General features: G+C 45.0%; 1 protein-coding gene across 1 annotated transcript in view; it reads right to left on the bottom strand.

Annotated features, from left to right (window-relative positions):
- LOC137303909 (glutamate receptor ionotropic, delta-1-like) overlaps positions 1–17,030 on the bottom strand; it is a 599,178-nt gene that overhangs the window by 14,440 nt on the left and 567,708 nt on the right. The window contains exons 9-11 of the mRNA XM_067972322.1: positions 12,885–12,986; positions 7,542–7,739; positions 3,506–3,836 (exon numbers count right to left, since the gene is read on the bottom strand). Of these exons, the coding sequence (XP_067828423.1) occupies positions 3,506–3,836; positions 7,542–7,739; positions 12,885–12,986 (631 nt within the window). The remainder of the gene's footprint in view (positions 1–3,505; positions 3,837–7,541; positions 7,740–12,884; positions 12,987–17,030) is intronic.

Raw genomic sequence — 17,030 nt, 5'->3', positions numbered from 1 at the left:
TACTATTACTGTGTGCCGTCAGTGTGTACTATTACTGTGTGCCGTCTGTGTGTACTATTACTGTGTGCTGTCAGTATGTACTATTACTGTGCGCCATCAGTGTGTACTATTACTGTGCGCCGTCAGTATGTACTATTACTGTGCGCCGTCAGTGTGTACTATTACTGTGTGCCGTCAGTATGTACTATTACTGTGTGCCGTCCGTATGTACTATTACTGTGCGCCGTCAGTATGTACTATTACTGTGCGCCGTCAGTGTGTACTATTACTGTGTGCCGTCAGTGTGTACTATTACTGTGCGCCATCAGTGTGTACTATTACTGTGCGCCGTCAGTGTGTACTAGTACTGTGCGCCGTCAGTGTGTACTATTACTGTGTGCTATCAGTGTGTACCAATACTGTGCACCATCAGTGTGTACTATTACTGTGCACTATGGGTGTCTACTATTACTGTACACCGTCAATGTGTACTATCACTGTGTGCCGTCAGTGTGTACTATTACTGTGCGCCGTCAGTATGTACTATTACTGTGTGCCGTCAGTGTGTACTATTACTGTGTGCTATCAGTGTGTACCAATACTATGCACCATCAGTGTGTACTATTACTGTGCACTATGGGTGTCTACTATTACTGTACACCGTCAGTGTGTACTATCACTGTGTGCCGTCAGTGTGTACTATTACTGTGCACCGTTAATGTGTACTATTACTGTGTGCTATCAGTGTGTACTATTACTGTGCGCCATCAGTGTGCACTATTACTGTGCGCCGTCAGTGTGTACCATTACAGTGCGCTATCACTGTGTACTATTACTGTGCGCTATCACTGTGTACTATTACTGTGCACCATCAATGTGTACTATTACTATGCACCGTCAGTGTTCACTATTACTGTGTGCTATCACTGTGTACTATTATTGTGCACCATCAGTGTGTACTATTATTGTGTACTATTACTGTGCACCATCAGTGTGTACTATTACTGTGTGCTATTATTGTGTACTATTACTGTGCACCACCACTGTGTATTATTACTGTGTGCTATCAATGTGTACTATTACTGTGTGTTATTACTGTGTACTATTACTGTGCACCATCAGTGTGCACCAGCAGTTGTGCTATTACAGTTTCATTAACTTAAAGGCAATTCTGTTTTGTAAAACTCGGAGAATAATCAAATTGAGAGATTACACATTGAAAATTAGATGCAGATTAGAGTTTTCCAAATAACTCAAAGATATAATTCCTTTCTTTTGTAAAACTTGTACGCTACATTCACGATAAACAAATTGGATACATTACCAAAATTATAACTCATTTACATCCACCAATTAAGATAATTACAAAATAGACTTTACAACTCAAATTCTGGCAGATCCTTTTTTGCAAAAAATACTTTTATTATGTTAATAAGGATACATTAACGTAAATTAGTGTTAGATTTTTCCTCTCACTGCCTCGGGATTGTGAATTTGGACAGCCCGTGATTCTCTCCTCAATGGGGGTTTCAACGCTCAGTAATTTAATACTGTTGCATTCATTGCCTCACGGATTAACTCTGAACCTACAATTAAACTTACTGTACAAAGAGAAAAACATTTTTCTAAAAAAGTAACAAAAACACAGATGTAGCCCACGAGTTTGTCGAGAAAGGCTCAGTCACCCATGGAGATAGTTTCCACCTCTCGACCCAACTTCTTCCGTCTCTGAGTCTGAGAGAAAGGATTGGGATCACACTGTGACCCCATGCATCTCCTGGACATGTTGTGGCAACAGGTCACTGCTACCGACTACCTCAGTGTGATACTTAATGTCATACTTGGCAACACTGAAATTGGCTTGGAGCCACAGCTCCTTATTTTACTTTCACTGTTAAAGGTTTTGAGAGTGGGTCTAAATGGCCTGGTTTGCAAACATGTAACATCACAGATCACAAAGTCCATTGGACACCTGGAAAATAGCCTCTCAATACCCTGTTCCTAACTCTGTGAATCCCAATGAGTCCATGAAGGCGAACAGCCAAAGTGTGACAGAACAATAAATGTTCTGGTGCGGAGCTGAGCATCTTAATGTTGCTATGAGCAGCTCACGTGACACTCTCGTGCTTTCTTGTTTGGTTTTCTGCCAAAGACACCAAGGAAAAGGCCTTGCCCCTCGCTGCTCGGGTTAAGCTCATTGAGTTAGAGCAGGTTTGAAATTTTTATGGCACAACTTTCAAATCTGGGGAGGGACGGTTTTTAATTGTTTCAACAAAGTCCTAAATAAAAGATGTGCTGGTGTGAGCAAATTTGGAACTAACAGTAAGCTTCTAAATTTGTGCAGTGCATTCTCCCATAAATTAATCAATAGTTGAAAGAGCAGATGAAGAACACCGGCAGCCCTGGGAAATTTCCCTGTTCCTTGGTAACTAAAGCCTGATGTGAATTGGGTGCTCTGCCATAGCTGTGTGCCAATCTTGGGGGTTTGCCATTTGCTACTGGTGTCACTGGGAGCTCAGAAATGTGTGATGGAAAATGGAGAAGGACCAAATCTCGCATTTCTCTTGGCCTAAGAATTCATGTGAGCTCTTTTGGTCAGAACATTTCTAACTACATCTTCCAATATAACTGTGAGCTGAGTGTCTTTTTTCAATTTTTACATCTACCCACGAGTCTCCAAAACTTGTACCACAACACTTGTCTTGGGCTAACTGTATGGCATACATTAAATTTATAAAGTCAAGTTGCTCAATCACAGCCAATGCACCAAACATTCCTTTGGGTAGACTGTCCTCTCTAAGTGCCCATGGACCTGAGGTGTTCTCTGCCTGTAGGGGACAGCTAGCCATTTTCCTCCTCACAGGGTTATTCGCACAGTTGGGGGGAGCTCCGTGCACACATCTGACACAAACTGGCAGTTGTGTTGTACAATTCTGTTGTGCCTCCTTTAAATGGTTCGCCCATTCCCTGCTCGGACCGGTTACTCTCCTATTGGCTGTTGTCCATCTCTGGCAGAGGAGTCCTATTTTTGAACCTCAGCCTGTGGGACTGTTCAGGGATCTGAGAATCTGATCCCCTCTCCCCCAGGAGTTTTATCTTCTTTTTGGGCCAGTTTTGCAATTTCTAGCAGGGAGCTGTGTATCTGGGCCATCGCGGGCGGGGTGCACACTGATCCTTGTTCAGCAGCAGAGGCTGCCCTCTGTAGTGAAGTTAAGAATGTGCAGGGAGGGTAAATCTCTTTTTTATGCTTCTGAGTAATTTGGCTAAAAGGCAAACTCCTCGGTTCATCTCCGCATGTGGTCAGTATGTTCATTCTCCATCATCCCCACTCTACAGCTCCCCATATACACCACCATTCTCACTGTATTTCCCATATACACCAGCATTCCCACTGTATATCTATGATTCCCACTCTACATACTCATATATACCACTTTGGCTCTGTATTCCCCATGTATACCACAATTCTCCACTATACATATCATTGCCCAGTCACATTTTGACACTATAAGGGGTTATGTCTTGCCTTGTTGAACGAAAGCTCCATAGACGAGCCAGATGGCACTGTGCAGAGTGTTGGAGGTGGAGGGAGGGGTCTGAGGTTGTGTTGGATTCTGTGCCCGGACCAACTGCACCCGGTTGAGGACGAAGATCAGGACCCCCACCAAGGGGATGGCAGCAGCTATGCAGGCCCAAACCGCCAGGTCAAAGGGAGCAAAGACGGAGAAGATGTTAATCTTTTCTTCCGGCTTTTTCAGGAGGATTCCAACGGAATAATCCATGTAGCGTTTGCTGAAATCCACAACGCTTTCTCTCTCAGGAGTGATGGTTATTGCTGAGACTGCAATATCTGCTTTCTGAAAACAAGAAAACAAGTGTGGAATATCGTCATTATATTAACACTTGAGGAACAGAGGAGAGCTCCACATTTGGCCCATCGAGCCCACTCTACCATTTGTTAGCCATGTTAACTTGATTTTTTAATCCCAATTGTCCCTCCTTTCTCCATATACCTGCAAACACACCCTTGGTCCACAAGTGTCTATCTCCTTTTTAAACATATATTTAACATCAATGGCCTTCTGGGACAGTGCGTTCCACATTCTCACAATCCTTTGTGTTAGGAATTTTTTCTGGCTTCACTTTGAACTGGTTTAGTTCAAATTCTAAGATGATGGCTCCTTGTTTGGGATTCCCCTACTAGAGGGAAAGGCCAATCCCCACCCTACCTACCTTGTCAATTCCCATCATTATTTTAAACACCTCGATCCGATCGTCCTTTAACTTCCTCGCCTCTAGGGAATATAACCTACGCAGCTCTCTCGCTTCTGAGTCCGAAGATTGTGGGCTCAAGCCTGTGATGCTGTTAAGCTAGGTGGGAAAATAAGCTACAAAACTAGGTGGGAAAGTAAGCTGTGAGGAGGACACAAAGTGCCTGCAGAGGGATATAGACAGGTTAAGTGAGTGGGCAAGAAGGTGGCAGATGGAGTATAATGTGGGGAATTGTGAGGTTATTCACTTTGGCAGGAAGAATAGAAAAACAGAATATCTTTTAAATGGTGAGAAACTATCAAATGTTGGTGTTCAGAGAGACTTGTGTGTCCTCGTACAAGAAACACAAAAAGTTAGTTTGCAGGTACAGCAAGCAATTAGGAAAGCAAATGGCATGTTGGCCTTTATTGCAAGGGGATTGGAGTACAAGAGTGGGAAAGTGGAGTTGAGGTCAAAGATCAGCCATGATCTGATTGAATGGCGGAGCAGGCTCGAGGGGCCGTATGGCCTACTCCTGCTTCTATATCTTATGTTCTTATGTTCTTAATTCTCCGAGGGTGGAGTTGTTTATATTACGGAGGGCAACTGATGGAGAGAGACCTGCCGACTGGATTCTGATAATATAAACAAATGAAATGTCGTGCTAGCTGGAATAATGCCTCTGTGAGAAACAATTAAATCCTGAATAAAACTGCCTGCCACATGAACGTAGCACGTAGATTAAAAGAAACAGATACCAGGGTGAGATTTAAAACTGGTCATGTTAATAAAGGAATAAAGACAGAAAATGCTGGAAAAGCTCAGCAGGTCAGACAGCATCTGTGGAGAGAGAAACAGAGTTAACGTTTCAGGTCGATGACCTTTCATCAAAGGGTTAGAAAACACTCAAGTTTTGTTCCTGTGGGTTAAAGAAGCATCATCTGAAATTATTAATGAGATTACTGCCTTGTACTCACTTGCAATCAAATTGTAAATCCAGAGTCAAATTATACCTTAAAATTACACCTTAAAATTGGAAATTAAAACTTCCTTCCAAAAGGGCCCCTTGTATTGGTGAAGGAATGATTGGATTTTTCTGAGGGTCAGTGACTCCATAATTCCATCACAGGAAGGAAACTTAAACAGCTGATGTACCTTGGGGTGCATCCTGTGCCTATTTACAATCACCATTAATCCCATCCTCCCCAATCACACTCACAATCTCCTGAAACACTCTTCTCTTGTGAAAATCTCAGTAGGTGTATGGCATCAGAAACTGTTGCTGCTCAGAGACTTGCAGTGAATTTAAACTATGTGTAATGTGATGGAGTAAATCTTGTTACAATAGATTGTGGCCTTCAAATTAAGCTGTAGGAGACTAGAGTATGGACGCTTAATGTATTTATAGGAAGTTCCTTCTCCTACTCCTTTGACAGAGGTGCTAACCTATTTAAAATAATTCTTTAATGATTCTTGATCAACACATGAATTTCTTAGACAGAGTCAACAGTGTTCTCACTAACTCTGGTTCCTCACAGATACAAGTTGAGAAAGGGATGTACATCATACAGGTGCTGATCTGCATCATTTATTTGGCCACTGTGCTCTCTGAAGGTTTTACAACAGAGGTTTCCCTATCAACAAGGAAGCTTATGGGGCAATGAGTGCCTCATCTCAGCAGCCACCAGGGAAGCATGAGGCAGGGCCTGTGCTTCTCCGTCAGGATGAAAGGTAAGGGACGAAGGACCATCAAACCATACTTATTGACAGGTTACAGAGTGGCATCAGCAGGGACCTTGGAGTAAGAGACTTGCAAACCTCTCACCCCGTGAATCATCTATAATACGGGCACGGATAAAGGAAGAAAATATAAACGAAAATTTGAGAGTTGCTGTGAAAGGCCAGCATTTCCTTTTTAAGGAAGAGTCTTTTGGCGGCTTCAAGTCATTGGTCTTTTTATTGATAAATTACACCAGCAAAGAAATCGTTCCTGCCAATCTCGGATATCCGGGAAAGAAGCTGTAAGGTGGTGAGAAAGCATCGTCATATAAATGGTACTGGAGACTGAACGTAATGGGGCAAGACGTGTCCCAGAATCCTCTTTCATATTTCAACTTAGATAAACACTGGGATTTGTTCAGCTTCCTCACTGAATGACTCTTAATCACAGAGATTAAAACTGATGTTCCACCAATTGGTGAAACTAAACTCATCTGTTCGATTGAGTACACAATATATTTACCTCCACTTTGTGCAGAAAGGAGTTCTCTAGTTAATTACTTGTCAATGAAATGTCCAACCCTTTTGTATTTGTTACTCATCTGGTTTCTTTCCTACGTTTTCTTTTCTCAGACCTGTTGTTACAACTTCACTCCGTGTCTCCACAAGCCAGACAGACCTGCACGTCATCACATGTCCCAGAAATACCCCAAAGCACATGGTCCACAGTGAGTGACTGAAGTGCAGTTGATAACACCTGTTGAAGAGCTATTACCAACACAGGCATGAAGGGCTGAGTGGCCTCCTTCTGTCCTGAAATCTCTATGATTCTAGGACTGGTGTTATGGAAGGAAACATGGCAATCGTGTTGTTCAAAGGAAGATCCCAAAATCTGCAATGAGATGAACGACCGGTTCATTTATTTTTGATGGTGTTGATTGAGGGAGGATTCATGGCTGGGATAACTCTCTTCTCTTCTTCCAAGAGCATCTTCCAGAAGATCCACTAGAGATTAGTTTAATATCTAACCAGAAAGTCAGTACCTCCGACAGTGCAGCGCTCCCTCAGTACTGACCCTCCGACAGTGCAGCGCTCCCTCAGTACTGCCCCTCCGACAGTGCAGCGCTCCCTCAGTACTGACCCTCCGACAGTGCAGCGCTCCCTCAGTACTGCTCCTCCGACAGTGCAGCACTCCCTCAGTACTGACCCTCCGACAGTGCAGCACTCCCTCAGTACTGACCCTCCGACAGTGCAGCACTCCCTCAGTACTGACCCTCCGACAGTGCAGCACTCCCTCAGTACTGACCCTCCGACAGTGCAGCACTCCCTCAGTACTGACCCTCCGACAGTGCAGCACTCCCTCAGTACTGACCCTCCGACAGTGCAGCGCTCCCTCAGTACTGACCCTCCGACAGTGCAGCGCTCCCTCAGTACTCCACTGAAGTGCCAGCCAAGGTTATGGGCTCAAGTCATCGAGTGAGACTTGGCATCATACAAGCAATACAATCCTATCAGATAATTAGACCAAAGTGAAAATGAAGATTCCAAATTCAGTCACCAAGTTCAGTTTGAATGAATAAACGAGTGCTCACCTTGTTAATGAGTTCTCCAATCATTCCATTCCAGGATCCGTTCGGAAGCTGACTACCGTATTTATGGTCCACGGCTTGATATATCTCATACTTAAATCCAAGGTTCTTTGCCAGTGCATCAAGGACATCGATGGAAAACCCCTTATAGCGTTTTGGTTGTCCTAGGATGTTTTCAGCTACCATGATGAAAGGCTCCTCCTGTGGACACACACAGCCAAGAGGTGGAGGAGTGTAAAGACAACACTGCACACCAATAACCCCAAACAAGGGACAGCACTGCACCAACAACAAGTGCATCCTCTCCTAACAACGATTCAGAAGAGGAACACTTTCAAAGAGGAATTCCAATCCAGTACAACCTTCAATGAATAAGTCATGTCATTAATATCCATTCCCCATCCAACAGATTTTTATTAACATCTTGTTTATCTCTATGTATTTCTGTTGTTTTTTTTGGAATTTTTGTTAACCAATGAATGACGCTAACAGCAGCGGGGGCATTAGAATCAAGAATCATAGAAAATTACGGCACAGAAGGAGGCCATTCAGTCCATCGTGTCCATGCCGGCCAATAAAGAGCTATCCAGCTTAATCCCACTTTCCAGCACTTGGTCTGTGGCCCTGTGGGTTACAGCACTTCAGGGGCACATCCAGATACTTTTTAAATGAGTTGAGGGTTTCTGCCTCTACCACCCTTTCAGGCAGTGAGTTCCAGACCCCCACCGCCCTCTGGGTGAAAAAAATTTCTCCTCAACTCCCCTCTAATCCTTCTACCAATTACTTTCAATCTATGCCCCCTGGTCACTGACCCCTCTGCTAAGGGAAATAGGTCCTCCCTATCCACTCTATCTATATAATTTTATACACCTCAATTAAATCTCTCCTCAGCCTCCTTTGTTCCATAGAAAACAACCCCAGCCTATCCAATCTTTTTTCATAGCTAAAATTCTCCAGTTCTGGCAACATCCTCGTAAATCTCCTCTGCACCCTCTCTAATGCAACCACATCTTTCCTGTAATGTGGTGACCAGAACTGTACCCAGTACTCACGCTGTGGCCTAACTAGTGTTTTATACAGTTCCAGCATAATCTCCCTGCTCTTATATTCCATGCCTCGGTTAATAAAGGAAAGTATCCCGTATGCCTTTTTAACCACCTTATCTAACTGCCCTGCTACCTTCAGGGATCTGTGGACATGCACTCCAAGGTCCCTTTGTTCCTCTACACCTCTCAGTATCCTCCCATTTATTGTGTATTCCCTTGCCTTGTTTGCCCTCCCCAAATGCATTACCTCACACTTCTCTGGATTGAATTCCATTTGCCACTTTTCTGTCCACCTGACCAGTCCATTGATATCTTCCTGCAGTCTACAGCTTTCCTCCTCACTATCAACCACACGGCCAATTTTTGTATCATCTGCAAATTTCTTGATCAAACCCCTCACATTCAAGTCCAAATTATTAATATATACAACAAAAAACAAGGGACCTAGAACTGAGCCTTGTGGGACCCCACTGGAAACAGCCTTCCAGTTGCAAAAACACCCATCAACCATTACCCTTTGCTTTCTGCCACTGAGCCACTTTCCCTTGGATCCCATGGGCTTTTATTTTTCTGACCAGTCTGCCATGTGGGCCCTTGTCAAAAGCCTTGCTAAAATCCATGTAGACTACATCAAGCACATTACCCTCTTCGACCCTTCTTGTTACCTCCTCAAAAAGTTCAATCAAGTTAGTCAGACACAACCTTCCCCTAACAAATCCATGCTGACTGTCCTTGATTAATCCGTGCCTTTCTAAATGATGATTAATACTGTCCCTCAGAATTGTTTCCAATAATTTGCCCACCACCGAGGTTAGACTGACTGGCCTGTAATTACTCGGTCTATACCTTTCTCCCTTTTTAAACAACGATACAATGTTAGCAGTCCTCCAATCCTCCGGCACCACGCCTGTGGCCAGAGAGGATTGGAAAATGATGGTCAGAGCCTCCACTATTTCCTCCCTTGCTTCTCTCAACAGCCTGGGATACATTTCATCCAGGTCTGGTGATTTATCTACTTTCAGAGATGCTAATCCCCTTAATACTTCCTCGCTCACTATGTTTATCCCATCCAATATTTCACACTCCTCCTCCTTAACTACAATCTCTGCATCGTCCCTCTCTTTTGTGAAAACAGACACAAAGTATTCATTAAGACCCATACCCACATCGTCCGCCTCCAGACATAGGTTACCTTTTTGGTCTCTAATAGGCCCTACTCTTTCCTTAGTTATCCTCTTGCTCTTTGTGTATTTATAAAACATTTTTGGGTTTTCCTTGATTTTACTTGCCAATATTTTTTCATTCCCTCTCTTTGCTTTCCTAATTTCCTTTTTAATTTCACCCCTGCACTTTCTAGACTCCTCTAGGCTTTCTGTGGTATTGAGATCTCGGTGTCTGACATAAGCTTCCCTTTTTTGCCTTATCTCACCCTGTATGCTCCTTGACATCCAGGGGGCTCTAGATTTGGGAGACTCACCCTTTTTCTATGTGGGAACATATTTGCTCTGAACCCTCACTATCTCCCCCTTGAATGCCTCCCACTGCTCTGACACTGATTTACCTTCAAGTAGCAGTTTCCAGTCCACTTTTGCTAAATCATATCGCAGCTTAGTAAAATTGACCTTTCCCCAATTGTGAACTTTTACTCCTGTTCCATCTTTGTCCTTTTCCATGACTATGCTAAATCTAATTGAATTATGATCACTATCACAAAAATGCTCTCCCATTGATACTCCTTCCACCTGCCCAGCTTCATTCTCTAAAATTAAGTCCAGAACTGCCCGCCCTCTCTTTTTTTATTTGTTCATGGGATGTGGGTGTCGCTGGCGAGGCCGGCATTTATTGCCCATCCATAATTGCCCTTGAGAAGGTGGTGGTGAGCCGCCTTCTTGAACCGCTGCAGTCCATGCGGTGAAGGTTCTCCCACAGTGCTGTTAGGAAGGGAGTTCCAGGATTTTGACCCAGCGACGATGAAGGAACGGCGATATATTTCCAAGTTGGGATGGTGTGTGACTTGGAGGGGAACGTGCAGGTGGTGTTGTTCCCATGTGCCTGCTGCCCTTGTCCTTCTAGGTGGTAGAGGTCACGGGTTTGGGAAGTGCTGTCGAAGAAGCCTTTGCGAGTTGCTGCAGTGCATCCTGTGGATGGTACACACTGCAGCCACAGTGCGCCGATGGTGAAGGGAGTGAATGTTTAGGGTGGTGGATGGGGTGCCAATCAAGCGGGCTGCTTTATCTTGGATGGTGTCGAGCTACTTGAGTGTTGTTGGAGCTGCACTCATCCAGGCAAGTGGAGAGTATTCCTTCACACTCCTGACTTGTGCCTTGTAGATGGTGGAAAGGCTTTGGGGAGTCAGGAGGTGAGTCACTCGCCGCAGAATACCCAGCCTCTGACCTGCTCTTTTAGCCACAGTATTTATATGGCTGGTTCAGTTAAGTTTCTGGTCAATGGTGACCCCCAGGATGTTGATGGTGGGGGATTCGGCGATGGTAATGCCGTTGAATGTCAAGGGGAGGTGGTTAGACTCTCTCTTGTTGGAGATGGTCATTGCCTGGCACTTGTCTGGCACGAATGTTACTTGCCACTTATCAGCCCAAGCCTGGATGTTGTCCAGGTCTTGCTGCATGCGGGCTCGGACTGCTTCATTATCTGAGGGGTTGCGAATGGAACTGAACACTGTGCAGTCATCAGCGAACATCCCCATTTCTGACCTTATGATGGAGGGAAGGTCATTGATGAAGCAGCTGAAGATGGCTGGGCCTAGGACACTGCCCTGAGGAACTCCTGCAGCAATGCTTGTTGGGCTTGCTACGCACTGGCTAAGAATGTTCTCCTGAATGTATTTTAAGAATTCTGTGCCCTCTATACCTTTTACACTGATTCTATGCCAGTTAATATTAGGGTAGTTGAAATCCCCTATTACTGTCCTATTGTTTTTGCACTTCTCAGAAATTTGCCTACATATTTGCTCCTCTATCTCCCTCTGACTGTTTGGGGGTCTATAGTGCACTCCCAGCAGTGTGACTGCCCCTTTTTTGTTCTTCCGTTCAACCCATAAGGCCTCATTTGATGATCCTTCTAACATATCATCCCTCCTCACGGCTGTAACTGTTTCTTTAATCAATTTTGCCGCCCCCCCTCCTTTTTTATCCCCCTCTCTATCTTGTCTGAAAACCCTGTAACCAGGAATGTTGGAATGCTGGAATTAAACCAGTACAGATAGTTAATATCCCATCGCTCTGCTCAATCCACTTCAAACAATCCCAGAAACCTTTAAGAACAGTTAGTGAAGGAAGGAAGGAAAGAAAGCTATTAATTGAGAGCACATTATTGCGTCCTTCAGAAATATCTCAAAGTGCTTTACACGCAGGGAGATTTTCCGATTGTCGGAGGGGATATATCGAGAAATTTCATTTCCACAATGCTCCTCATGGAAAGCAGTGCAGCAGACAGAGGGAAAACAGTGCACATTGAGAAGGGGGGAAATGAAAAGCAGGAAAGGAGCTGAAACCACATTGAAGAGAAGGTTTATATAAAGCTTTTGAAAGCAGCAACAGAGATGGCAAGGCCGAGGGATTTAGGGAGGGAGTTCCAGAGGGCCGGTGGGTGACAGTCAAAAGATCACCCATTGATGTTGCAGTGAAGGAAATAGGGATGAGAGGCAGACTGATTTTGGAGGAGAGGAGAGTGCAGGAGATCACTAAGTTGGGTGGGGTGAGGCTTTGAGGGATTTATAATCAAGGCTTACTGAGTAAATGGAACTTGGCAAGGACAGTGGTGATAGGAATGTTGGGAAGGGGTGACGGGAATGTTGGGAAGCAGTGATGGGAATGTTGGGTGACGGGAATGTTGGGAAGTTGTTCTGGGAATGTTGGGAAGGGATGACTGGAATGTTGGGAAGGGGTGACGGGAATGTTGGGAAGGGGTGACAGGAATGTTGGGAAGGGGTGACGGGAATGTTGGGAAGGGTGATGGGAATGTTGGGAAGGGGTGATGGGAATGTTGGGAAGGGGTGATGGGAATGTTGGGAAGGTGTTATGGGAGTGTGAGACAGTGTGCAGGCCTTCAATATACTTGAAAATGAAAAAATTGCGGGGCTATGGGGAAAGAGCAGGGGAGTGGGACTAATTGGACAGCTCTTTCAGGCACAATGGGCTGAATGGCCTCCTTCTGTGCTGTATGGTTCTATTATTCTAGGTGTGGACAGGGGTGGTGGGAGTGATGGAATTGTCGGAGACGAGGACACAGGCTGGGAAGTATCTCACAGGTCCATTGCTCTAACATGGAGATCTCCAGTTACCAGAATAGTGACCACTTTCAGGGTGACTCCTTGCATGTCACTCTCCAGGCGTCTCTCCTGCAGACTCCCATTCAGGCCCTTCACTGGATCCCACACAGCCAACTGCAGAAGAAATAAAAAGAACAAGTCAATAAATAAATCAGTGCTGGTTTTCTGAGAGCAAAGTAATGAAGAAACGTCAAATCCTTTGATTATTAGATGTTCTTGTCACAGATTTGCTTTTGTAGTGCGAATAAATGATTGACTCAGATTCTCAATAAACGTTGTGAGTTTAAGCTGTCCCTCAAACTCAAATCTAAACTCAAGGCAAAGAACCACATTTAGTGAGACTTTCTGTAACTCGAGTGACAAAAGATCCAAAATATTCCTCTAGTCTATGGACCTGAATGGTTATTGTATTGTTCTTCAGTGCCGATAGGTCAGTTGGATGGAAATAATTATAGAATACTGCCGTGTTAAAGAAAAGGACTTGCATTTATTTAGTGCCTTTCACAACCTCCCATGAACTACTTTTTGTAGTGTAGTCACAATTGTAATGTAGGGAAACGCAGCAGCCAATTTGCACACAGCAAGGTCCCACAAACAGCAATGAAATAAATGATTAGATCTTCTGTTTCAGGCGTTGGTTCGGGGTAAATGTTGGCCAGGACACCAGGGGCAACTCCCCTGTTCTTCCAATAGTGCCATGGGATCTTTTACATCCACCTGAGAGGTGTCAGCCTAGATTTTGTGTTCGAGTCTCTGGAGTGGGTCTATGAACCCACGACCTTCTGCCTCAGGAGTGAGAGTGCTGCCACAGAGCCATGGCTGAGCCGAGTGTTAACCAGTCTATTGGTCTGGAGGGTAATAACTATACGAACCCACAATGGTAGTGTAGTGTCTGGGCTCGGGCAGTGGTCACTATATAACACGATGGTGCTGGTGGCTCGATGGATGGATTGGAACTCACTGTACAATGTTGCAGGTTGATGTGTTTGAAATATGTTCATGGATTGAATGGCAGCAACTTGTTGATGTGCAGAGATGAGAATCACTGCGTAACACTGCAGTGTAATGGAATTAGTTGGTAATAACAATACCGTAAAGTGGCAGTGGGTCGATAGGTTTGATTGATAACAACATACTCTCACAGTATTTATTAGCTGATGGAGCTATTTTCACCAATTCCCCTTCTTGCCTGAGCACATTGGCTTATTGCTAATCATGGTCAGCAGTCGGCCTCTAATACCACACCTAAATGGCCATTTCCCATCTGTGAACCTTGACAATGAATGTCATCAGGCTACCTGACCGCAGAAGGCACCACTCACTTCACCATTTCTGTCCTCATCCAATGTTCACACACAAGCATTTCCAGCGGAGATTACTGGAGAGCAGTCAGGGCCTAGGGCACTGGGTGATGGTGAACCTGCTACAATGTGCAGGATTTCACAGGCGAGCCAGACTCCGCTCCCACCTGACCTTGCTCTGACCCTGTGCCCTGACCCTGCTCCCACCTGACCCCTGCTCCCTGACCTTGTGCCCACACACTGCCAGTTTGTCTCCATTTTTAATCATTTTTCCATTACTTTACATGTTTTGATTGAGATGGTGAGCAGATCCTGGGTTTGTGACCTTGCAGTCTTGCACTGACTGCAAGGAAGTCCAAGAAAATGCTATGACTGTCTGGACCTCAGATCTTCCCTCTCTCCTTGTGAGGAAAGCTCTGATTCCTGGTCAGAAATGCCCCATGTGAATGTGAACCCCACACACGGTCACTCCTCGGAGTAGGAGTCCGACAGACGGTGGCTATGAGCTGCCCATTAGAATGATTTCTTTTAATGATCACATACAAGTTTCATTCTAAAAGGGAAATGCATTCGATTGAGTTGCCCGAAAATCCCTCAGTTATAAAAAGTGAAATCATTTCTCTTGGAGTCATCCTTTGTTTAACATTTCTAGGAGACCTGGGGAACAGATCTCCTCATGTGACACCAGGACGTTCCTCTTCAGAGATATCATAAATAAGAGCACAGCCAACAATCCCACTGCCGGAGTCAGACATGATGCCATAAGAGGGGTTTTAAACAGACTCCATTAACCAGTAGTTCTACAGTTAAACACTGTAACCAGAGGTACTGGACAAACACAGTGGGCTGGAACCTGCTCCGACCGGTGTGGCAAAGGCTGTCTGCACATCCCGCAGACAAACACTACGAAGAAACTTACCTCCTGGTCTCCAACGTCCACTTGCTCCATTTTCAATGTTTTTTAAGTTCAGCGCTGTGATTTCAGCGCTCGTTAATTCGGAACCGATACAGACTGTGGGAATGGAAGCTTCGGCCACAGAATCTGTCTGGACGAGAAGTCCCGCCCACAAGCAGGCAACTATAACTCATTCCTTAACAGTTAACTTCTGGATGTTAGTTTAAATAAAAATTTAACATATCATAATAAAAAGCCAAGCAAATGATTTAATGTAATGAAACTTACAGAAGTTAAAAGTAAAAAAAAAATAATTTTATATTTTTAAAATGCTTTTGTAATGATCAAAAAATATTAAAATAAAGGAAAATGACATTCCGCATTTTTTAAATTTAAATTTTTTGTTGTTTCACACCCAATAAGATTCACCGCGTTTTAAAAAACACTGCAGGACGGTATTTCCCAGCATACCTTTTGGTGGCGAAGTATCTTTGTTCCAGTTGGGCAGACGAGAAGTTAACGAATGTTTAATGATTTTATTGATTGTAGTGAAGGTGGCTGTTTAATTCGTAACTGTCAAACCACCAGCGAACCAATGGGAGAAAGTTTGCGATTTCCAGGTTTTACTGCGCGTGACCGCATTCGCGAAATGACTCCCCGTCTTCACCGGCGGACAGAGAGGACGCCATTGATGAACGGGGTCCTCGGGTGAGCAATTTATGCCCCAAAACTTTCTGTACCTCCCCAAGCAATTCTGCCAGTTTATTCAGAGTGAGTTTGTACAAAGAACTTCAATGGCTCTGTGGAGTGAGCACTGTTGGGTTGTTAAAGGTTCAGTATGAATCCCACCTCGATCTTGGAGCTCAGCCTGCTACTGCGAGGAATGGAACCGGGCCTCACTGTCAAATTACAGGGAACGGAACCGTGCCTCACTGTCAAACTACAGGGAACGGAACCGTGCCTCACTGTCAAACTACAGGGAATGGAACCGTGCCTCACTGTCAAACTACGGGGAATGGAACCGTGCCTCACTGTCAAACTACAGGGAACGGAACCGTGCCTCACTGTCAAACTACGGGGAATGGAACCGTGCCTCACTGTCAAATTACGGGGAATGGAACCGTGCCTCACTGTCAAACTACGGGGAATGGAACCGTGCCTCACTGTCAAACTACGGGGAATGGAACCGTGCCTCACTGTCAAACTACGGGGAATGGAACCGTGCCTCACTGTCAAACTACAGGGAATGGAACCGTGCCTCACTGTCAAACTACAGGGAATGGAACCGGGCGTCACTGTCAAACTACGGGGAATGGAACCGGGCCTCACTGTCAAACTACAGGGAATGGAACCGTGCCTCACTGTCAAACTACAGGGAATGGAACCGTGCCTCACTGTCAAACTACGGGGAATGGAACCGTGCCTCACTGTCAAACTACGGGGAATGGAACCGTGCCTCACTGTCAAACTGCGGGGAATGGAACCGTGCCTCACTGTCAAATTACAAGGAATGGAACCGTGCCTCACTGTCAAACTACAGGGAATGGAACCGTGCCTCACTGTCAAACTACAGGGAATGGAACCGTGCCTCACTGTCAAATTACAAGGAATGGAACCGTGCCTCACTGTCAAATTACAGGGAATGGAACCGTGCCTCACTGTCAAACTACAGGGAATGGAACGGTGTCTCACTGTCAAATTACAGGGAATGGAACCGTGCCTCACTGTCAAACTACGGGGAATGGAACCGTGCCTCACTGTCAAACTACAGGGAATGGAACCGTGCCTCACTGTCAAACAGCGGGGAATGGAACCGGGCCTCACTGTCAAACTGCAGGGAATGGAACCGGGCCTCACTGTCAAACAGCGGGGAATGGAACCGTGCCTCACTGTCAAACTGCAGGGAATGGAACCGTGCCTCACTGTCAAACTACAGGGAATGGAACCGTGCCTCACTGTCAA

The sequence above is a fragment of the Heptranchias perlo genome, chromosome 36 (assembly GCF_035084215.1).
Source record: "Heptranchias perlo isolate sHepPer1 chromosome 36, sHepPer1.hap1, whole genome shotgun sequence".
Taxonomy (NCBI): Eukaryota; Metazoa; Chordata; class Chondrichthyes; order Hexanchiformes; family Hexanchidae; genus Heptranchias; species Heptranchias perlo.
The sequence above is the reverse complement of the archived record's forward strand: the minus strand, read 5'-3'. Positions and strand labels throughout refer to the sequence as shown.